The sequence below is a fragment of the Alosa alosa genome, chromosome 4 (assembly GCF_017589495.1).
Source record: "Alosa alosa isolate M-15738 ecotype Scorff River chromosome 4, AALO_Geno_1.1, whole genome shotgun sequence".
Classification (NCBI taxonomy): Eukaryota; Metazoa; Chordata; class Actinopteri; order Clupeiformes; family Clupeidae; genus Alosa; species Alosa alosa.
The window spans coordinates 31013500-31038189 of NC_063192.1; the positions used below are offsets into that span (position 1 = coordinate 31013500).

Sequence of the window (24690 nt, forward strand, 5' to 3'; positions counted from 1 at the left end):
AATTCTGCTCGCAGTACATTGCTAGGAGACAGGTCACTATCCTGATAAAAAAAAAATCAATATTTAACAAAAATGTCTCCATGGAGGTGGTCATTTTCTCTCATAGATTGTGAAGAAAAATAGCTCTGGAGTGCTATTTTACTCAACTAGAGCAATTGAAAAGCAATACTTTTTGTAGCCAGTAGATGCTGCACCACACTTTCAAAATCAGAATGGAAGGGCGGTGCCTGCTTTTTAGCTCAGTGTTTCTTATGGCTGATATGGAACATACAGTTGGATCAAGTACAACACATGGCATCGTGCCATGGGCGATACAAGTGAGAGCCATACCCAAGCAGCATCACACAGTAATTCCTCTGATGCACCCTAGTGGTGTCAAAAAAGGAAAGGTAGCCACATGATGAATATAGATTTAATGAAGAAGTTTTGTATGGTACAGTATAGTCTTGTACCCTTATAAGCTGAGAGGGCTGGCAGGCTGAGTGGGGTAAAGATCAAATCATGATGCTGCTGTTATTGTGTGGTGTAAAAGTGGGCAGCCGTGGCCCACTGGTTAGCACTCTGGACTTATAACCGGAGGGTTGCCGGTTCGAGCCCTGACCATTGGGCTGCGGCTGAAGTGCCCTTGAGCAAGGCACCTAACCCCTCACTGCTCCCCGAGCACCGCCGTTGTAGCAGGCAGTTCACTGCGCTGGGATTAGTGTGTGCTTCACCTCACTGTGTGTTCACTGTGTGCTGTTTGTGATTCACTAATTCACCGATTGGGTTAAACGCAGAGACCAAATTTCCCTCACGGGATCAAAAAAGGTATATATACTTATACTATACTTAAACACAGAAGCGTGTGTGGATACTCACATACAGACTCTACACATGAGGCTGGTGTGTCAGGATGAGCAGAGCAATTAGTGAACAATATTTGGCAAACCAAAAAACAGTGCACTGTCCATGGCCCAAACAAAACGGGCCTCCTGAAAATGTCTTCTTTTCTAAAAAACATATAGAATTACTTCATGCCACCTCATGTTGGATTGATATCACCAGAGACGGTTGATAACGTGTTCTAAAGGATCTTTGATATTATTAATGAATGAGATCTCCTTGATTCCTATGGACATTTCAAACTGAACAAGTGTCCAAACATTTAGCAGAAGAGCAGGACAAGCAGCCCGAGGAACCTCTGTGCACACATGACCACCTTCAAGACTCCAAGACACCACCTGTGTGCCTCCCAGGCTTCTAGAGGGATGTGGGAAGGCAGGCTGTTTGTGCAACTATGAACTCATTATCAGGTAACATCAAAGAAAACAAGACGCTGAGGGTGGACAACTCTCATCAACTCATGTAATTTCATTTGCATCGTTTCTATGACAACATACCGCATTCTCTGGGAGACTCCTCCAGAAAGCAAGCTACAGTTATGAGGCACAAATGCTCTGGAACGAAGTCCTTTATAGAAATAGCATAATAGAGCAACTCCGAGCAAGGTTTCTCTGACAGAAAAGACTGTTGGGAAGACTCCTCTCTCCCCTCACATTGTGGGAATAAAGCATTACCATGCATACCACAGTCATTGTTTAGTGATGATGAGTAACAAAGTATTGATCATTTGCTTTTACATACTATACAGTCTACACAGTAAGGGTTGGGGTTATGGTTAGACTTGTGATTAGGGTGAGGGAATAGAGAAGACAATTGAGGTGTGCACTTTATGTCACTGATTTCCATTTAAGAATGCACTTTTCTTGCAGACAGTATAGCTTTCTGACAGTTATCATCTGGAATGCATATTTGCTCTGCAATCAATTTGGAGCTCAGCTGTAGCAATGACTAATCAAGATATCTATAGCATTATACTTTAAGGTCTGGATGTCATCACAATGTCTGTATTATTTTGTGATATCAGAGAGCCTTGAAATACTGAAAATGTCGAAGTCCAGGACAATAACTATGATTATTTTCCCTATATCATTCAGGTCCAAAGACACATACCACATCCATCGCATCATTTTCACTGCTCAATAAACCAGCACTCCAGTCAAAGCACTCTCTTCATCAAGGGGATATCAGAGGTTGGCTTTATGTTATAATAACCAGCAGGGCTGTGATCTGTGGCAGGAGGATGGAGGCTGACCCGCAGGACCCTGGGCTGGGGCTTTCTAATGATGCCTGCAGTGCTCACATGCACACCTCAGTGCACGCCACCCAGCACACAGGAGTCAAAAGACTCTGCCCTGCTTTGCATAATTAAAAAAGGCTTTGATTAAAGGCCTGATCCGAGAGAAAGCTACACATGCAGAACGATGGCCTGAATTAGTTCTCTCTCACACCTGCCACTGACAGCATAGGCCATCTAATTGGCCACTGCTCTGCTACGGCCGAACCATTTTTGAATTTAAGAATCTCCTGGGATTGGTTGAGAGTGAGGGTCACCATGGCAACGATGCAGGGGGATGGCAATATGAAATTCCTTGCTCGTAATTAAAGCTGAACCATGTCCAGCAGAGAGGAGACCACTCTCTTGATGGTCAAAAACGTGTTGTTAATAGCATTTGAGTTTGTAAAGGCTTGTCCAGACACCATGTGCACGCAGAAAGGTGCACACACAACAAGCTAGAGAGATGAATCTGTAAGCTTACCTATAGGCTTCTAATCATATATATAATAATAAGTATCCTTCAAATTAGGTCCCAAAGAGTCCATATTATATCTATCTATAATTCAAGCTGTGCCTCAAGAGGAACTGACGTTATGAAAACGGATCCGTTGGATCTGGAGGAAATTATTATTGTGTGAATTGTTTCTTAATGCACATCTTGTTCATCTATAATATACATGCAGTAGTCCTTCTTACTTTACCTTGATGGTTAATAATAAAAACAATCTGTTGACACTTTCCACACTTGAAATAAGCCTGGATTTGGTTTGATTTAAAAACCAGGGCATGATTTGATCTTTAGCTGGTTCAAAGCTGACTGGTAATAAACTGTGGGACTTAAGCCAAGTGGCGCATAATGTTGAAAGCTTGAATTGTTGTGACTGTCCATAATGGGTCATGTTAGTAATGAGAAAACTAATTAAAAACACAGAAAAAGATTCTAAAATGTTTTTTTTTTTTTTTTTGCTATTCTCCTCAGATGTGCCAGTGGATAACATCAGTTTGTATTCCTGTATCATTCACTCAATTCAACATTACATTCAAAGGCATGGATGTTGGGATGTAACCGAAATTACAGATAAACTGACTTACACATCTTTGGTAAAACAATGTGTTACAAATGTACCACCTGACAAGACAGATCCCCTAGTTATGATGTACCGTATTTTCCGGACTATAAGTCGCACCTGAGTATAAGTCGCACCAGTGAAAAAAATGTGTCATGAAGAGGAAAAAATATATATATAAATATATATATGTTGCACCTGAGTCGCAGGACCAGCCAAACTATGAAAAAAATTTTAGTTTAGTAATTATAGTCCGGAAAATACGGTACTGTATCTTGGCTCCAGGACAACACCCAGGCTACTTTGAAACACTATGTTACAGCCAGTGATGATGCCAGTAACGCGTTACTTAGTAACGGGTTAGTCTATTTTGACCACTTTTTTCGGTAACGAGTAATCTAACGCGCTACTATTTACAAACCAGTAATCAGATTAAAGTTACTTAACTAAATCACTGTGCTTTACTATTTTTGTCATTTTCCTTGGTAAAATGATAAATTCTTTGCTTTCTTCTTTTCTCGGGGATTAACGTCATGTAGGCTATGCCAACCTTTTCAGCATGAGGACAACTCACGTGTAAAACCACGCAGCGACACAAACGTAAACAACAATGGAGGGAGGAGAGAGATGCACGTTTTATCTATACAGTCATTATTTTGAGTTTGTGTCAGCTAAACATGACAACATTAAGGTACGTTGTACATTCTGTGCTGGCGACAACATGCTGTCTAGCTAAACATCCCAAGTCTCCCGAAGTTTTGGAGTCTCCCACATATTGATATCCTGACACCCGCAAATTACATAAAATCTCCCGGAACCTAGAGCGAACAAGAGCACGCAAGCCAGACCGGACTTCAAATCGCGTGTGCATCTAAGTTTAACGCGCACACAACGGAGAGGGAGAGTGAGAGGAGTGGTGCATGTGTGCCTGCAAGCGCAACCAAGACAGAGCATCCTGGTCTGTTTTGCTAAATCAACCAATCAGTTTTCAGTGTAGGTGCTTATCTCTCTTTTCTCCCGAACTTAATTAATCAGTTCAGTTAGTGTATCTAGGAACAGGAGCGTCATGGCAGAGTCAGTGCCCCTCAAAAAGTAACATTTAAGACCCATTTCACATCAGACTACACAAAAGTGTACCCAATTGTCTCATAAGAGTAAAACATAATGATAGTATTGCACACTGCACTGTTTGTAACAGTGACTTTAACATTGCTCACGGCGGGTTAAATGATTGCAAAAGACTTGAGGTGAGTTTAACAAGTGTAATTTCATTTGCATATTACTCAGGCCTATACTAGATGACTAGTTGCCAAGGCTACATGAAAAGGCCAAACTACCAAAATCTACATATTGTAACGTCAGCGCACAAGACCTTGTTAGCGTTCTTCCACGCAGGGCATGCTGGGATACAGGGGTGAACATTTTCTCCTAAGTTATAAGTCTAAAGTTAGCGTCTTTATTGTGACATGTTTCCCTTTTAGTTCTCCCTCGTGTGTGATCCTTTTTGGCAAAACCGGTTCATTATTATGTTGAGGAGGTGGGGGTGTTGTCGGCAGCTGCTGAAAGTAACTAATAAAGTAACTTGTAATCTAACTTAGTTACTTTTAAAATCAAGTAATCAGTAAAGTAACTAAGTTACTTTTTAAAGGAGTAATCAGTAATCAGATTACTTTTTCAAGGTAACTGTGGCACACTGGTAACACTGGTTACCGCTGAGTTGTTTATGTCCCATTATCCTAAATGTCATGATCAAAACATCCAATGGCCTGGTAATTTTTAACTGAATCAGTCAGTCTGTGTATACAGTGAATGTGTGTTTACTTGAACTTCTCTAATGGGGGAGCATATCATAACACTGTATTACAGCCCGTTGCTTACATACACAGTACAAAAGCATTTAATTTATTATTGTTCCTAAGTTGCTAAGCAGGATATATAAAAATGTTGATACATGTCAAACTACCTCAGAAGTGCCTGACAGACTTGACATCCTGGGGTTAACCATGCAAAAAAAAGAAAAACAGTTCAAGGTTCTCTCCTCCTTCTGCAACTGTAGCTGTCAGGATTATCAGGATAGCACCCAAGCACAAGACTCCTCCAGGCAGAATTACAGACATACACGCTTCATTAAGACACAAACTTACGAACCTACACACGAACTGGACTCAGACAGGGAAACCAGAGAGACAAACCGACAAAGGACAGAAGAACAGGGGGGTAGAAATACACAGACCAATTAACAGAAAGACAGAAGACTAGACGAAACCAACAAGACAATAACAGGGAACAGGTGTGAGCAGAAATGGAGGGAAACTAATGAGACAGGAGGTGCAGACCATATAAGGGAATGGGTGGAGACAAAGACAGGTAACCACAGAGCACATGACACAGAACAATATACAAAATGGCCACCAGGGTGGCACAAAGTCATAAGTCCTGGCAGGATCTTGACAGTAGCCCTGTAAAACTGTTCACTGTCATTGTGTAGCTTACATAGTATCAGTTAAGACTAGCATTGCTGAATTATCCTCAAATATGATTAAAGTTTTTGGTCCTGTCCTGTTTTTCATGGTGGGTTTGATCCTAACTCAACACCCGCCACCGGTATGTATTGCTTAAAGATCTTTTCTCTTTAATATAAACCTTTACTAGCATTACAATGCATTTATTTGAACACTGGGTCCTTTGTCATGTAAAAGTGTATGAATATTTTCTGTTTTAAACTTGTGGACATACATTTCCTTCTTTCTTCAAATACCGTGAAGAAAGTGGACATTTTTGGCTTAATGGATGATGAAAGTACTTCAGATGGGGTCTGACCTCTTTCAACTCCTATTTTCTGAATTGTATGCTGTATCGAGCAGTGGGCTTAATTTATGGCATGGTGTCTTATTTAGTTTCTAGTGTGATAAGATCACCTGGAACAAACCTCCAATTTCAACGCACTGGTGTACATGGTGTAAATGCAAATTAACATTTTCAGTTTTAAATTAACTTTTTCTGAATTAACAGTTTTTTACCTTTCTCTGTCTTAATAAGTCTGGGGACACACATTTCCTTCTTACAAATAATGTGACCAACCTGGCGATATATGGCATAATGGACAGTGACGATGACCAGGTATGACCCATTACAAAAATGAATACGACTTTGTCAATTGTGTTGTGTTGAGTAGTGAGCTTAGTTTGCAGCGTGGTATTGTAATTTGATGAAGCTCTTGTGCGATAAGATCACCTGTGATGAAAATGTCACTGGGTGCATTACACTTAATCCAAGAAATCCAAAGGCACCTCATTTTGATAATTGGGCATACAGTTCAGAAAGTACATGTAAACACACCTCCGACTTCAGCCCACTGGTGGTGCAAGAGTGCTGGAGGCAAAGACATGAGAGTGACAGAAAGAGTCAGGGATCTATTCCAAATCACTATGCCTATTTAGAAACCTATAAAAACTTTGCTGACCTTCAATGAAATATTTTAAATTGTATTACACAGAATACTTCTGAAAGACTCGCCTATGCATGGTTGCTATTTCAAACTCAGCAGGAGATGTTATGTCCTTCCAACTCATTTGAAAACAGGTTATATCTGGAATCTAACAGTACATTTGACTTTTTTGCTGATGCTACACTTGCTCTCTTGTTTGTATGATGGAAGATGCCAACGGGGGAATGTGGCCTCTGCAAAGCACTGTTGGCTCACATTGTCAAACAGGTACCAGCGAATGGCTCAGAACCGGAGGTAATGCCGTGTTTAAAATACTGTCATTTGAACTCAACTGTCCGTCAGAGCTTTGCTAAGACATCTTCCTTTTTCTACGTCATCCTTTGTCTGTTTCCTCTTGTCATGACAGGCTCATTTAAGCAGTGTGATACATGACGCCTGTGAAAAGATCAAAGTGTCGTCACACAAATGTACTGAATTTGTGAAAACTTTCCATGCTAAGGTTAGTAATAGCTTCCTGCTCAATGTCTCCTGCTGTCTTCAACCACTGCTTTCCAGCGTCCCAGTGTTAAAGTACTTCATATGATATTCATTTTCTTTTTGACTGAAACAGGTGGAACCTACCAAAGCTACAGGTGATATGTAATGTCACAGATGGTGCATTCATAGATGCAGTGCTTGAAGTGGGAACACAACATTATGTCAATTATATTGAGGAATATTTAGAATATACTGAGGAAAATTGGACATACGACCTTGTGTCCACACATTCATTTTCTATGCCGTTTTGCTTTATACTAAATATACAGACCACACACTTTTTGTTGATATTCCTGTAAAATGCAAATAAAAACAGAATGTGATAATCTGCAAATCTCCTAAACCTATATTTAGCTGCAAAAAGGACATATACGAAATACAAACATAGACAAAGTTGGGGCAACGAAAGGCTGGACAAGTTGTTTAATGATAAAGACAACAGAAGGAGGAACATTTCACAACTAATGAGGTTAAAGGAGAATTCCGGTGTGATATTGACCTAAAGTGTATTGAAACATGATACCGAGTGTGAACGTATGTCTCATAGCCCATCTCGGCTTGTCCCCTGCACTCCAAAATCTGGCGCTAGTTAGCCGATGCTACCAACAGCTTTTTCAATAGTGGTGCTTCGGCATCGGGCTAGCCATGCAAATAAATCACTGTTTTACACCCATTTACGAGGCTCAATGTATCTCCACACTTCATTGGTAGACTTCCGAGGGCCCTGACATTTAAAACGAGACATTGAGAACTTTGAAAACTGGTAGTTTACTTACTGGTAGTTTTGCAGCCATCTTGAATTTAGTCAATAAGAGTAAACGGAATGAACAGGTATGATCAAAAATAATTCAGAAATGCATGGATTCCAGTTTCTTCCAGTAGCAGCAACTGGAATCCATGCAAAATTATTTTTGGAATCTGATCCCTGGTAAACTACCAGTGCTTTTTCAAAGTTCTCAATGTCTCGTTTTAAATGTCAGGGCCCTCGGAAGTCTACCAATGAAGTTTGAGCCTGGAAATGGGTGTAAAACAGTGATTTATTTGCATGGCTAGCCCGATGCGAAAAGCTGTTGGTAGCATGGGCTTTGGAGTGCAGGGGACAAGCCGAGATGGGCTATGAGACATACGCTCACACTCGGTATCATGTTTCAATACACTTTAGGTCAATATCACACCAGAATTCTCCTTTAACTGGCACCATGATAGGGTATAAAAAGAGCATCCCAGTCAGAGTCTCTCAGAAGTAAAGATGTGGAGGTATTCATCACTCTGGGTAAACCTGTGTGGGTAAATAATGAAAAAAAAAAAATAAGAGTAATGCTTCTTAACATGTAATTGCGATGACTTTGGGAATGTCATCATCTACAGTAGGCTATATTATTAAAATATTCAGAGAATCAAGAGAAATATTTGACAACAAGGGACAGGGCTGAAAAACAATATTGGATGACCGAGGTGTATTGGACCTCAGGTGGCACTGCATTAAAACCAGACCTATTTCTGTAAAGAAAATCATTGTATGGGCTCAGGAAAACTTCTGATAACCATTGTCTATGAGCACAGTTTGATGTTCCATTCACAAATGCTTGTGTAAACTCTACCGTGCAAAGAAGCAATCGTATTTAGACATAATACAAAAATGCCGCTGCTTCTCTCATTTAAGATGGACTGAGGTAAAGTGGAAAACGGTCTTAAGGTTATAGACAAATCAAAATGTGCAATTTTTTTTGGAAATCATGGACTCTGTATCCTCTGGGCTAAAAGGGGGCTTATAGGGTTATAGTGCCTAACCTATAGTGCAACTTGTTATAGTGCCCAGTTCAAAACCCAGCATCTATGATGGTATGAGGTGAACTAGTGCCTACGGCATGGGCATTTTGCACATCTGGCAAGCCACAATTCATTCTAAATGATTTTGAGTGACATACTGCCATCCAGACAATGGGAAGACCTGAGACCTTCAGTTCCTAAACATTTATACAATGTTGTTAAATGAAGAGGTGAAGCAACACAGTTTTTGAAATTTTTGAAACATGTTGCTGGCATCAAATTCAAAAAGAATGCATTTGTTGTATTTTCCAAAAACAATAAAATGTCTCTCCTTCAAGAGTTGAATATTGTTTTTTCTTTCTGCCGGATAACAAGCATCTCGGAACTGACCACATTTCAGCCCTCTAGGTCACTCCACCGACCTACCCCACCCCCCTCCACCGACCCAAATCTACCAGACAAGTTCAATGTGTTTTGCACTAGGTTCGAACTTCGAAGATGTGCATACAGGTCATCCAAGGTTCCTCTTCAAAGGTCAGAACATCAGTTGACCTCATGCCAATCAACATTGCATTAGAACTATCACTTCATTCTACATTCCGGTGCCACACCCTGCTTGAATAACAAAGTCGGAATCACCTTCTTATATTAAAGCATCCAGACCACCTGTTTGTGGACCCAACCGATTACAGCTCATTGCCTTTAATTCACAATCATCCCTGACCTCCTCCACAGCAAACTGACCCATCTGAACATTCACCCCCTCCTCTGCTCATGGATTACAGCATTTCTTGGCAGCCTCATTGAGCAACAATCATGGAAACTAGGACAGAGAGTGTTAAAAATGATAGTCTGATGTTTGTTCAAAGCTTTCAGGAAATGATCGCTACGGTAACCCTTGGTCAGTGATTTGTTCACTTTGTGATCTGTACTTTGCCTATTAGTTAAATATTTATTATAAATGACTAGAATTACTTTATATTATAGCATAGTTAAAATGTTAAATAATTATTATCCAATATAGTAATGATATAATTAGCCTAAATTTCAGAGTATAAGTATAAATACTCTTTTGATCCCGTGAGGGAAATTTGGTCTCTGCATTTATCCCAATCTGTGAATTAGTGAAACACACTCAGCACACACTAATCCCGGCGCAGTGAGCTGCCTGCAACAGCAGCGGTGCTCGGGGAGCAGTGAGGGGTTAGGTGCCTTGCTCAAGGGCACTTCAGCCGTGCCCACTGGACTTACAAGTCCAAAGCGCTAGGTCACGGCTAACCCAAGTAATTGTTTATTTCGCTCTGTATACACTATGTATTCAGTATCGGTCTGGATTCCTACAATTTATTTAACCGAGGTGAAGTTAGTTTGATATTTGGATATTCATTTTTTTTTTTTAATGCGGCCGGTTTCACCCCATGTTTGCAGACAATGTACAAACAGATGATCTGTCTACTTGCTCCCAGCCAACCTACTTAGGGACCGTCTATAAAGTACCTTCTGAATTACCTTCAGTCTTTTTTGTCAATAGCTTTGACATCATGTGACCTAGTGACTCCAAACCAATGCAGAATAGTTATCCTATATGGGACTCATCAGACACACCTCTTTTCATAGCGACTGTATGCATGCTGTATTTTACATGAATTTTTTAAAGAAAATACATTATTTCATATAAGAAACAGATTCCTTTTTTTCAATACCTGCCAAGCCATATGTCCTAGTGACTCAAAACCAATGCAGAATAGTTATCCTTTATGAGACTCAGTGTACATAGGAAACAAATTGGTTTTCTTTAAGAAATTAATATAAAATAGTATGTGCAAAAATCATATTAATTGAGGTGTGTCTGATTAGTCCCATATAGCATAACTATTCTGCATTGGTTTGGAATAATAGGATAGTTATTCTATATTGGTTTGGAGTCCCTAGGTCACACGGCTTATTGAAAAAAGGAGACCATTCCTTATGGGAAATAATGTATTTTCTTTAAAATATTCATATAAAATACAGTGTGCATACAGTGACTATGAAAAGAGGTGTGTCTGATGAGTCCCATATAGCATAACTATTCTGCATTGGTTTGGAGTCACTAGGTCACATGATGTCAAAGCTATTGACAAAAAAGACTATGAAGGTAATTCAGAAGGTACTTTATAGACAGTCCCTAAGTAGGTCGGCTGGGAGCAAGTAGACAGGTCATCTGTTTGTACATTGTCTGCAAACACGGGGTGAAACCGGCCGCATTCAAAAAAATGAATATCTGTCCAATTGGGGTGAACGATTTTGGAAAAAAATCTAATTGCGATTTTTCTCACCAATATTGCGATTGCGATGCGATTATTTTTAAGCTCTTTATCTTCTGTCTTATTCAACAAAGACAAGCAATATATTATTCTATAGTATGACCAACACAAAATTAGATCAGGCCTATGTTATGATGGCATTAGGTCATTGAATAAGATTGATGAATGAAATATTTTTTATTTAACTATTTTAATCACATTAGTAGACCTATATTTGTTGAACTTCCAGCCTTGTAAACATTTAATGATTCTGATTCGTTTCTATTTTGTTTCTATTTCATGTAGATATGACCTTCTTTCGTTAGTTAACAAATACATGCAGTGGCACTGACACGGCTTCTCATTGTCCTGTGCTCTCCATACACGCGTGCGCGCACGCCCACACACACACACACACACACACACACACACACACACACAGACCCGCTCCTCTCCTCTGTAGGCTACTTGCACGTGAATCGGAATAAACTATTTTAGATTGTTGTAGCGCAAATAAATGCGGCCGAATGACCGTTCGGCTCGGTGTTAACTAAAGGTTAACATCATCAACACATCAGCGCAATACGCATGCATGCAAATTAACTAGTTTGTTCATATCACAACAAAGCCAATCGCGGAGACAAAACTCTTTAAACAGGCAAAGTTATCAGCAGTTAGCAGCATGTATGTAGCCTAGAGCCTTAGCTGGTAAGCTAATGTTAGAACAGCTGGGTTTTTGGTGGTTAGCTGTGTCAACTACTTGCGGATAACATTATGCATCAATACCTGTGAGATTAAATGTTTGTGCCGCCAACCCCCTTGGATATCGCAAATGCCCCCACTGTCACTGTACTCCAGTAAACAAAGTCCCCAGTGCACAGGTGAATGGCTGCTGTGCAGCCTAAACAGTCGTGGAGTTTTAATCGTCAGCTGGACAAGTGAACGAAGTTACCAGCCAGAGTAGCAGCACAGGGGAATTATGAACTAGAACCAGGGACATGGCAGGTTCGGGCAAAAGGTAATGAAGAGGTTTATTTTTAACCAAAGTAGCTCTACTGATCAGACCTTTCTTGACACTGTTAGCTGGCCCTCTTGTTTACGTTTTTTGCTTCTTCAGTGGTCGGTGAGAAGAGTCGGTGGCGCGTCGGCAAGCGCAAGTATAAATGCGTTTTGGTGACGTCACATATTACAAATCGCAGCCTTTGCGGTGTGAAAATCGTGTTTCATCATATCGCGATATTATCGCAAATGCAATAAATCGTTCAGCCCTACTGTCCAATATCCGAATATCAAATATCAAACTAACTTCACCTCGGTATTTATTAACAGCAGAAGAATTTTACAGCCAACATCAAAAATTGATAATTTTCCTGTTCTTAGCCAATATGACCTATAAGGAAAACAAATAAGGTGTATCAACAGTGACCTACATAATCTGTTTACTGGAATTACCTTTGAACAACAATCACCTTAACCTGTTGACCTGTAAATAGAAATACGGTCCACTGCATGTAGGTCTAAAGCAGCAGGCCAACAAAACAAGCTGATGATCTGAACAGAGATGAAGACGGCATACCAATGTTTTTAATAACTTGGTCTCTCAACTCAAATGTACAAAGCAGTGCTCCTGCTCTATACTGTAAAGGTGCAATGCTATTGTGCTCTAGCGGCCCATAATGAACAACCCACACACTGCAAGGGATTAGCTGTCCGTGGTGCTGAAAGTATCTTGGTTGGTTTGATATACATGCAGTTTAAGTACTTAAACTAATTCAGAAAGTTGCATTTTGGAGGCTACATTTTAAGGTGCTGTTGAATTGAATTGTACTGTGCTGTACTGATTATTTTAACCACCCCACATATAGCCACCACATTTGTGCTTCATTAAATACAGTTTAACATCACCACAAACTGAAATCTCTCATACAGCTGAATCACTGCCTTTCTTTCAAATTATTCAATATAAACTGAACAGTCTTTAGCACAAACAACCACTGGTAAATGGCTCAGAACCAGAGGCAGGCCAGTGTTAAAAATAAACTTTCAACTCAACTTGTGTCCCTGTTAAAATGTAACTTAAATCAGTGTACAGAGTGAGCAAATATTGAACATCAGGGGTGAATAGGACATGTCTTTGAGACAGTTGCAACGGTTGATCTGTTGCACTATCGATAATAACCTACTGACCAAGAGAAAAGAGTGACAGAATAGATAGAATAGATAGAATAGAATCTGATAAATCATAGAAATACATGTTCTCTACTTACTTTTGCTTACTTAAAGGATTCAATCAAAACATTGCCACTGCTGAATGATTCTGCTCAGTGATTCACTGGCTTTAGGTTAGACAGAAAGAGAACATTGTAGCTACCGAGAGTCATCAGCAATCCCTTTAACCTTACATTTGAAACCATCTTTGAGTTGGTCAGTCTGAATCTGCCAAGAGACCTATAGTAGTTCCAGATATCGAAAAGATTTGAAGGATGTTCTGGAATTCCTGGGAGTCTTAAAAACTCTACACAGCAAAGGCACTTCACAGTTATACAAAAGAACAGATGAATCATACCCTTGATAGATGAATAATACATTTTGGGAATCTTTTTACAGGACCCCATATAATGAGTTATGTAGGCCACAGAATATTCTCCCTCAAAGTCTTGTTACCCCCCCTGAATGTCTGACTCATGATTCATGATAGCAGATTACTGAGTTTGCTCATGTCTTTGCATCCTGCATTCTTTGTCAGTGTTTCCTGTCTTGCCTTAGAGTTACTTATGTTGGTTAAATTAATACTTGGTTCTTTTCTGAAATGCCTCTAGCCCTGACAGTTGGTCAGATTTGCTCCATGTAGCTGCTTGATAACCTGTCACTGGCTAATGTTAACACCCGCTTGCATGTGACAGGACACATATGAGCTAATTAGACTATGAGTTAATGTGCCACAAGGATGGGGATTGGGTAACTTCATTTTCTGTTGTGTTATGTTGTGCCTGTGTCTTCCAACTGGAATCAATCATGAAAGTGAATCTCACAACACATTTGAATAGCCAAAGGGACACATCATTACAAAGCTTACCAAAAAACTACACATAGCTAGATCACAGTGTTAACATAGGTTACAGCCCATAAGCAATTATAATCACATTGTCAGTCAATCAACCAGATGAATTGATAGGTTGATATGTGTTTAATTTAAGTGCCTCCTACAGACTGTGGGCAAGCAGGATCTGTGAGATAACTAGGACACAACTTCCTTTTATACAGTGCTGAGGTTTCCATAGCAACAGTTGTTGAACTTTTGTTTGTGATAAATCTTTAATCCCAGAGAGAGAGAGAGAGAGAGAAAGAGAGATGAAAAACAATGAGCAGTGAGAACCATGCATTATAAAACACTGAAACTACCCTGTTTATTTTTCTCACTGTGTTACTTTCAACATCTGTCTGGATGGGAGTGGTGGGATATGGAGTGTTGAAAGGCAACAGCTTAATACTAGCCAATCGGAGAGCAAACAAATGCAACAAAAGGACCTTTAGAGAAACCTTTTCCTTGTGTCTTTGAGGGGCCAGCACTCGACACTCAGCATGGGACGCTACCTGAAGCACTTGAATAATTGAGGCCTTGCTTTGATGATGAGCCTATAGGATGTGTGTGAAGAGGTTAGTCACGAGCATCCCAAGCACAGATCACTCTCCAAACAGACATGGGGGAGCACATCTGTTTCCATGGCAGCCAACCCTACGAGCACTTTCATGTCTGTGGAGCCACAGGAACAAGCAGCTAAATAGATCCATGCCAAGCTCGCCGTGTATTTATGTCAGTGTGCGAGCAATACAGCCAATATTCATGTGCTACCAGAGGGTCACAGGCATTGATCACAAGGGACTAGTCCAGCGTGAGACAAGGCAATTCTGACTTTTGATCTCAGTTTGCAAGTGTGAGGACACATAGTATCCTTTAACGTTTTTGTAAACCTCTTCTAAACTAGGTCTCATGATTAAATGACAAGCACTGATCAGCATACAAAGTAGTAAGCAAGTGAAAAAGTCTGAGACAGAAAATTGAGCAGCAACTGAGCAGCTCTATCTAGAATCTATTCAGGTAAGGGTTGGAACATTGTACAATGCAGTTGGACCTTTACCCTCTGTGGAATGTGGTGACGCTGTTATATAAGCCCACTGTACATGCACTTGTGTTACACCACCTCAATGTGTTCTCAGATCCGGTGCAAATTACCTACGGGCTGGGGATCTTCCACAAGATGGAATCTTCCACAAGACACCTATGGCTGCTGTTCTAACCATTATACAACAAATACAGCAATGCAGTAAAGTTGCAGTATGTTGTGACATTAAGTGTGAAGTAAAGTAAAGTTGGATCCTAGAACCCAATCATACAATATCTGTAAAGTGAGGTGACACTGACAATGCTTTGGTTGTTATACGACCCTTTAGCCTTTCACTGAACTGCATAACAATATATGCCTACACATAAATAGACATATAGGGTAATGGGGACTTGTATTGCATGGACAGATTACAGTAATTCATGTGAGCCACATGCATATTGCCACATGCATATACACTGACACCATGGAGAGGTGATATACTCGTTAAAGAGTATAGGAGTCTTTACCAGTAATCAGATCCTCTGTTTACACAACAGATAGTCAAAATCTTTGTTTATTGTATTATTATGCAAAGCCACATAAATCTATTCAACAGCAGTTTTTACCAAAATGACTTGCAGCTGCATGCATCTTGAGAATTGCAGATTATTGTTAGCATACAGTAATAGTTTTTGTCAGTAGCAAAAAGATAAACTTGCAGTAGGCCAATATCCTCTCATTCTGGTGCCATCAGCATAACCATGGTGTAAAACCTTGTGTTGAAACATTTTGCAGTAAGACATTACATAATGGGCTGATGAATTCATGGTCTATACTTCTACAGGCTATCCACCCACTAGATATTGGCAACACGATTTCAGCCTTGCAGCAGGAACAGGGGTGCTCAGCTGAAGCAGATCAGTGAAAAGCTTCACCTTTAGTTCAGTACCTTTCTCATAGTTATGTCCTGAAATGGGGAAGTATCAAAGACAAACACTGACGACATGACAAATGACTATACATATAACACAAAAGTTCTAGCTGGCTCATTAAATCATGAGTGCCCTGAGACTTTTGGCACATTTTCTGTTGTCGGTTCTGATAGCTGTACCAGGGTCAGCTGATCCTATTATCACCTTTTTTCATCTGTTGTGAACACAACCTATTGACTGAGCACAGCATTCATTTTCTTTTTCATCATTCGTTCCAGACTGGTGTACAAACAGATGTCCGAAGTTAGGTTGCGTCGAGAACAAGTGTGTAATTGAGTTCCAGAGCTGAGCTGAGCAGAACTGCACTCAAGTAGCTGTCAGCGTTGCTTTTGAGTCCATAAGATGATTACAAGTGAGTGAAAAGCCATTAGGTCGTCCTCACTTGATTACCCTCCTCATCTGTGAAGCTGACTGAAAGTGTCCTCCATGACTTCTACTCGGTAGCTTCCACTCATCAGTAATGGGGACGGAGAGCTTATGGCTTGTATTGTGACTGACCGCAGTATTTCTCAAGTTGTGACGGAATCATTCAGTTTATTGGAAATGTTTAAATGGCATAGTTCATCTGTCAAACATCTGTTAGCATTAAACAGGAGCACACAGTGATTGCAGTTAGACCCACAACATGATTGCTTCATGCCACAAATCGCAAAGGGGGAAATCCACTATACGTTTTTCCATGTGAAAGAGTATGACATATCCATATCCAGTATTCATAAGCAGCTGCTTTGTCTAGAACAAAGGATTTCACTACAGTACCTCATGACTTTCAGCTCAGTGAATATGGTCAGTTTTAGGAAATCTGAGGGTATACCCACACCATTCTTTAAAACAGCTGGATTTTTAAATCCTGTTCAAGTGCCTGAGGTGCGATGTGGCAAACATGAAAACAAGCATGATGGTATGTGGCAGTGATGTACGCAGTACCAAGCTGATGTTGAGGTGAATGTTCCTTCTAAATATGATTCGGAACAAATCCTAATTATGAAAAAAAAAAACAGAAGAGCTTTGAAGTTTGGGAATTTCTTTGAAGTAAGGCATCACTCAAAAACTTGTTAAGGTCAAACAACAACCTAGAAGAGGCAGTTACTTGTTTGCTGTTTAAATAATAAAACATAGGCCTGTGTGATATATTTTAGAGAGCTTTCACAATCTTTATTAAATCAAATGAAATTAGCAGTTCATGTTTTCATATTTGAATGCCATATTTTCAATTGCAGATAGCCCTGTTAAGTGCAACATAAACAGTTGGTGAAGACATTTTTGGGGTCTGTCATTCAAGTACAAACAAATAAAATCAGTACATCAGATTCAGTTCCACACCATTAGGATATTAGGCCTGCCTCATGCAAAAAGCTGATAGTAAGAATATACCCTGAAAGAAGCAACAGCCAGGCTTATAGAACACCACGAGCACAGCAACACAAAGGAAAGTCTGGGAAGTATTTGGCACAGATGTGATACCGCCCTGTTCAATAGAATACTGTAGGCAATATATCACAGTGCTTAAACTAACACCAGTATCCAAACTGACTGATTCATAAATATATCCATTTTATAAAAATACACATCTTACTTTTAAGAATGAGCAGGCAATGTATGTAGCATATGTCATGACAAAAACACATACATTAGCAACATAAAAATGGTTAGTTTAAAAAGGGACTTTTCCTTTATTTGTCACTCTATAAAAACAGATTTCCATTTTTGCAACACTGCCAAAAAGGATACAAAAGGTAATAAATTTGATCATTCAAAGAGGAAATAGACCGACACACCATTTTCCATTGTACACAAAACGGTCATTTTTTTTAGATTTATGGTTGATAAACAAAGTGCTTGGTTTCAGAAAGCAACAACAAGAGTTGAATGTGTGCTTATGAAGTGCAGGCGTTTCTCCCCCACGTGTCTGCTGTATATTATCATCACAGACCAGTAAGAATTTCATCATAACAGCCGAAAAGGAGAAAGGTGAAGGATGACTTTCCATTCCCTCTTTTCAAGTCTGCTTTGACTCTGCACCGTTGTTAGTGAAGACAACCCACACTGCGGTTACAAAGTGCTTTTGCCAACCGTGGGATGCTATATTTTCACTGCACTCCTCTACGGCTGACTTTCGAGTCTTATTCTCCCGGAGGCGCTTTTTCGTTTGTATTTTTCAGGACTTCATCAATCTGGTCGTCTTCAATGACAACTGAAAAAGACAGAGTCAAGTTTATAGATCTAGGAATGATCTGTGTGCCACTGTAAATGAGAAAAGAAACATTTGTTCAAACCTGTTCAAAAATAAATAAAAAAATACATATCTCTGACACCACTTCGTAATAGACTAATTAGGCTTACACAGGGCAACAATATAAGTCTTTGAGCTGTTTAATCACATGCCGTATAAACACGTCTAGGACTGAGGGAAGACCGACCAAAACAAGCATCAATTGACGTTTTAATGTGATCATGCATGGGCCGAAGTTGATTGCCTTGAATTACAATAGCCCTTTTCTTGTTCATTTGTCATTTTCAGGCGACTAATTTATTCAGCGGTTCATCAAAGCGCACTTCAAGAAAGCAATCGTTAAAGCAAGACATGAAAAATGATCTCACCTCGTTTACTTCTTCCAATCTGTCCAAGTTTTGGGGGTCTTTTATTCTGCGACGTACCAAATAAGTTATTGGTATTCTGCAAACGACAGGTGATGGAGAGCTGATCCACATCTCCATCATCCCCATAATGAGTGATATTCTCCTCGTTGTAGGGTAACACTTCCGACATGGTGTTTTCAAACCAGTCACCAATGATCGATTAAAAATGGGAATTTGCTGAGGGGGGCGAGCCGCGTGCGCGACCACCATGATGTGACCGCGCGTAGAGGCGATCACGACCGATGGCAAAAATAAAAAAAAATGCGTAACCTGCGCAGGCCCGTTACGTTTCGTCATGTAAAGTTTTAAGTTTAGTTTTAAGAAAGTGTTGCATGAAAAGGTACTGAGCATCCGACATTTTAAAATAGTCTCACTGAAATTCTGATGGAGAAGAATATGTAAACAGATGCATATAAACATTATGGAGATAAATAAGCATGCATCACTTATCTCAAATTAATTTGGTGCATTGTGTAGACTACCTGCCAGTTATGGTGGAAAGTTGGCTTGACTTCCTCCTTAACCATGAGCAAGAAACATGGTTTGCATGGATGTGCGTGTTTGTCTGCGCATCAGTTTTAATCACACTTTTTTTGGACGCAAGATAACATTATAGGCAGCTTGAAGCTTAGGCTATTCTATTTCTTAATACCCATGATGAACGTCTGCTTTTAGGGCCACTTCCTCACCATTGCTCAAGCAATTAAATCACAATCGTGTTGTCTATTTTCGCTGAATAGTGTTAGTGACCATTTTAACCCTGACATTCATCCATAAATATTACACCCACTTAAATATCCATACAACATCCGCACAAAGTGCTGATGTTTTTCTGCTTAATTTCTGCTTTCTTTGAATGTGATGGACACTTCCCTCTGCTGGTCACTGTTAAAAATTACTTGCATTAGCCACTGAATGTTTCAATTTTATTATTGACAATAAAACTCTCAAGGAAAAACAATGTGCTCTGGAAAATAAATGGAGAGCTGGGTTAAAATGTTCAAATAATGACAACGATTTCATCTTCAATGAAATGCAATCAATACTCAGCATTCAGTATCTTATGAAAACACCAGACTATACTTTCAGCCAAATCAAATGCAATATAGAACCAACTGTTTAATTACCATTTACCAAAAACACAATTCAACTTCAACAGACTGATTTTTATACGAAACATGATACCACAAAATTAAGGCCGCAACCTCATTCAATAGACAACGTTAATTCTTTATGCATTGCACAAAGAAAAGCACAGCACACAAAACCTGACAGAGCAATTTGATCACCTCACAGTCTAGAGTATCTAGACACTCTGATGACATCCTCACTATTCCTCCACGTTCCTTCGGTTCTTTCAGCTGTTGTAAAGGGGAACCACCCTGTCAATGAGGGCCCGGCAGATGGGGCACTTCTTGGGCAGAGGGAGGGCCAGGTAGCAGGGCTCACACGTGCAGACGTGGCCACACTCCAGGAAGACGCAGGTGCGCTGGGCGCTCAGGCACACACTGCAGGCGCCGGCTGGCACGGCGGACTCGTCCATCTCCAGCTCGCGCATGCGCCGCCGCTGCTCCTCCTTGAACTCCTCGAGGGCACTGCGCTCCTGCCGCCGCTTGCGCCGCAGCGTCCACTGGCGCCACAGGATGTAGTAGAGCGTGACGCAGGCGGCCAGGCCACAGAGGCCCGCCAGCAGCCTCCAGAAGCGCGCGCCACTCTCCTGCTTGCCCAGCAGCGAGGCGTAGTCCTGCCGCGACAGGAAGTAGCGCAGGCCCTGCTTGGGCGGCTGCAGCTTGACCAGGTTGTTCTCCAGCACCAGCTCGCCCACGCCGGTCACACACTCGCCCAGCCGCAGCATCTCCTCCGTCTCGCGGATACCCTTGGGCCGCTCTCCGCTGATGAAGTGGCTGATCATGTTGCTCAGGGACTGCATGGTGGGGTGGAAGGTCTCGTAGGTGGTCTCCAGGTTGAGCTCGGACGCTTCCAGGGGCCGCACGACACGCACTGACACAGTCACTGAGTCGTCGTGGGAGCAGAGGTCGAAGGGGACTGTGTTGGTGCGCTGGTGGATGATCGTCTCACGATCATTCCTAATACATGTGATCAGAAAAAGCTCAGAAAAGGTTCAGATTGTTATCAATGAAGAAATAAGTGTAGTCTGAGTAATTTCCTACTTCTTATTTCAGGGACCAATATAGGCGACCCAACCTAACTCTATTCAGAGTAATTAAATTATTATGTTACAGTAAAAAACTAAGTTACCAAAGGTGAGTTGTACGATTCCACACCATCTTCTTCTCACGAAGAGTGAGTCTCTCAATAACTCCTTTGGTGTTGTCAACAAACTGACTGTTGAGTGTCTCTTTCACAGACCTCACCACCCCTAAAAAACAGCAACACTGCATAAAAATGAATAAAAATGTGAATCTGCCTTTTCAAGGTAGATGAGGACCTCATTACTAGAGACTTGAGAATTCCTTATTGTTCATGGATTTCCATGTGGGTGTAGCAACATCTACCAGCAGATGGTATCCAGTACCTTCTATTACAGCATATGGTACACATTTCCCTGGAGCCTTGCTGAGGATGCTTCTCAGGTCCTGGTCTATTGAAATTTTCTTGGCTTCCTGCAAAATTCATTTCATGGTGAAGTTTGAAAACTGGATGCATCCAGCAACAATGTTTGACATAGCATTGTAAACTTTCCTTCAGAACTCAAAACTCACCTTCAGACTGTTCACAGTGGCTGCCTTCTTCTGATACACTGAGTACAGCACCGCTGTAACTGCTGAGCTGGTAGCTAGCAGAATTATTTGTGCGGTGGAGGGCCTCCCATTAGACTCCATCCTTCATTTGTTCAGACTTACAGAGAGTGCACCTGTGTGTCGCTCCTATAAGAAATGGTAGGCCTACTGAATGTTGTTTCTTGCATTGTTGCTGTCTTGTGTGTGCGTCATATCCACTTGGGCTACATGCACTTGGGCTACAAGTTCAAGGTAAGGTCTATAGGCTAGCTGTTACCTCTGTTTTCAAGCATTGAAGTACTGGAAAAGGTAAAGTTAGCTAGCGATAGTAGTTTAAAAAGCTTAACTTTTCTGTGTTGTAGCGTAGTTTGTACAAACATAATATTTAGGACACCGATTTAGCAGCAGTTAGCTTGTCAACCTACAGAGCCAGTTGGCTACTTTGACATTTAGACCTACACAGTAGGTAACCGAGCAGACTACGTGTTACTTCGTTGAAGCTTAGCATGAAAATAATTCAGTTGAATTCCACAGAAAATATATGTAAAAAGTTATAATCCTGTAAGACAACACTTAATGAAAAAGACAATTAACAGTTACCTTATTTCTTAGTGTCGAGGACCCAGATGAGGAGTTTGCAGTTTGCTTGACAGTGTCGTTCAGGGACGTGTCGTAAGCAACACTAGGCAACTAGCTGCTATTTTAGTAACGTTAGGGCGTTTTGTCACATGCAAATTTAGAGACTTGATATCAAAACATCCAATGCTAGACAGAGCCAAAAAAGACAGCTCTTCGTTCGAAGCTAATGTTAACCGACTACTACTGACTACATCTTACTTCCGGTGTGCCTTTGTCAAACAAACAGCAGATGGCAGTGTTTTGCTGCGTTCAAGTTGCCGTTTGTGGTCGCAACAGGAAACGCCATCATATTGCCCAGGCTACAATTCCATCATCAGCTAAGATGTAGGTAGGCTATGAGTATTTTTTTGGTGACATTGAATTCACGAAATTTCATCTGATATTTACATTGGGTCGATCAATTCAAGCAACATCATCAATAGGCTTACACAATTAGGCCTCATTTGCGTCTCTTTTGTTTCTCTGCCATTTTCATTCTCTTGCTTTACCTCAGACACATGCACTCACACAGGCTACACATCCACCTTCACCCCACACACAAACACACAGGATAGGCCTATTCATGAGGCCCACACAGAAATTATCAAAATTTATTGAGGTGATTTAGAGGTGAAATAGAGGTCATGATGCAATCTAACAACAGCAGAATCCATCTGATGAATGCAAAATGGCAATATTGAGTGGAAAAATGCTAATTTAATCTTGCACTTTAACTCTGTGTTGTTAGGCCTGCTGTGCTTACTTTAAATTGCACACATATTTTTGCTGTGGTTTAATTACTGCAATTTGTTTTTTATGAAAATCTTACCTACAGTATATTCACCAGGCTACTTCTGGGAGCTAACCATTGGGTCTGTTTAAATTAAATCACTCCAAGATGGTTCCAGTGGGTTCCAAAAAACTGTGTGCAAACAGAGAAATGCCCTAGGGTTGGTAGGCATTAGATTAAAACCTGAGTGTTCCTTTTAGGCGCTTCTGCCAAGGGGCCTTAGTTCTTTGTTGTTGCAACCTCTCTGATACATCACATATTAGCTGTTCATAGGGATGGATACATTACTAAGATACCATGTAATTTACTTAGCCAACCAAAGGGTTGAGAGGACACATAATCAATTTCACTTTCACATCACAACATTGGTAAACTCTGGGTGACCTCTTCTGTCTTGTCATGACAAGCATATACAGTACACAGCGTACACAGCCATGCACTTTGTGATTGTGGACTGTTATACCATTCACTGACAAGGGAGCTACTCTTCATTTAAATGTTTGAGAGCAGGTGAGAGGTTAAATGATGTGTTGTGGTGCATGTAAAGTGCACAACAGTCATTTACTTGTAATGTTGCAAACATATGAACAGTGTGCCACCATGACCCATTCCATTTCTGCAGATATTTCACATTTGTCAAATGTCACAGGTGCAAGAGGACAACCTAACATCTCATTGGTTACCCAGCCCATTTTCAATGCAGAAATAAAAAGATTCTTATTATTTTATTCATAATTCTTATTATCTTTGATTATTTTCACCAAATTAATTAATCAGTCCAGGGCTGTACCTTTGATTTCCAAAATCACAATCTAATTCCATCTCATATGTCAAAGGGTCTAATACAATTTAAGCATCCTGATGCAATTATTACTGTAATTTGTTTCAATTAATGTGCATGACTTATTATTATTTGAAAATGAAACCAAAATGAAATGAAAGTTTAAGTTTAATGGGGTCAAATTCTGAGGGGTTTTTTTTTTTTTTTTCATAAAATCATAAAAAGGCATTTTGTATATTTCACCAAGCCATGACATTTACTGTACCTGTACCTTACTGAAATGATGGATGCATGAACGTGTTCTAGCCACATCTAAGTAATGAGAGCATGGTGTGATTGTGCCTCAGAAAAGAGGTGCCGTGTCTTTTGGCACGAAGACTGACTCATGTGGAGCAGAACATGCCCCAGGCCTTCACATCAACATTAGTGACTTTGGTGGAGGTAAGTGACTAACATAAAAGGTATATGGAAACAGCTGCCTTCTTGAACTAGATATACCACATAGCGGTACAAGGTATGACAGTCATATGGTGTTACCAGCTGATAGGCAAATAAAATAAAGCACACACACAGAGTTATGTGTAATGAAGTGGAATGACACAGGAAAAAAGTATTGAACGGGCCTACTGAAATTTCTTTTGTGGAAAAGCCTTTATTTGTAATGACAACTTTTCCTGTATGATGAAACTAATTAGTCACATAATTCACATGGGCTTTTGGCCCATTCTTCTAAACAGTTAGTCCTTGGGCCTTGATT

The 24690-nt window shown here is 40.4% G+C and overlaps 2 protein-coding genes across 2 annotated transcripts; both read right to left on the bottom strand.

The window, feature by feature from the left end:
- Positions 1 to 17489: 17489 nt before the first annotated feature.
- camk2n1b (calcium/calmodulin-dependent protein kinase II inhibitor 1b) lies at positions 17490 to 19303 on the bottom strand. The gene is made up of 2 exons (XM_048241891.1): positions 18965 to 19303; positions 17490 to 18557 (listed from the first exon to the last, which is right to left on the bottom strand). The coding sequence occupies exons 1-2, from the start codon at positions 19131 to 19133 to the stop codon at positions 18487 to 18489; spliced, it is 240 nt and encodes a 79-aa protein (XP_048097848.1). The 5' UTR covers positions 19134 to 19303; the 3' UTR covers positions 17490 to 18486.
- A 604-nt stretch (positions 19304 to 19907) lies between these two features.
- On the bottom strand, positions 19908 to 22563 carry mul1b (mitochondrial E3 ubiquitin protein ligase 1b). Its single transcript, XM_048241889.1, has 5 exons — positions 22345 to 22563; positions 21727 to 21891; positions 21540 to 21627; positions 21263 to 21383; positions 19908 to 21090 (listed from the first exon to the last, which is right to left on the bottom strand). The coding sequence occupies exons 2-5, from the start codon at positions 21844 to 21846 to the stop codon at positions 20361 to 20363; spliced, it is 1059 nt and encodes a 352-aa protein (XP_048097846.1). The 5' UTR covers positions 21847 to 21891; positions 22345 to 22563; the 3' UTR covers positions 19908 to 20360.
- Positions 22564 to 24690: the final 2127 nt, after the last annotated feature.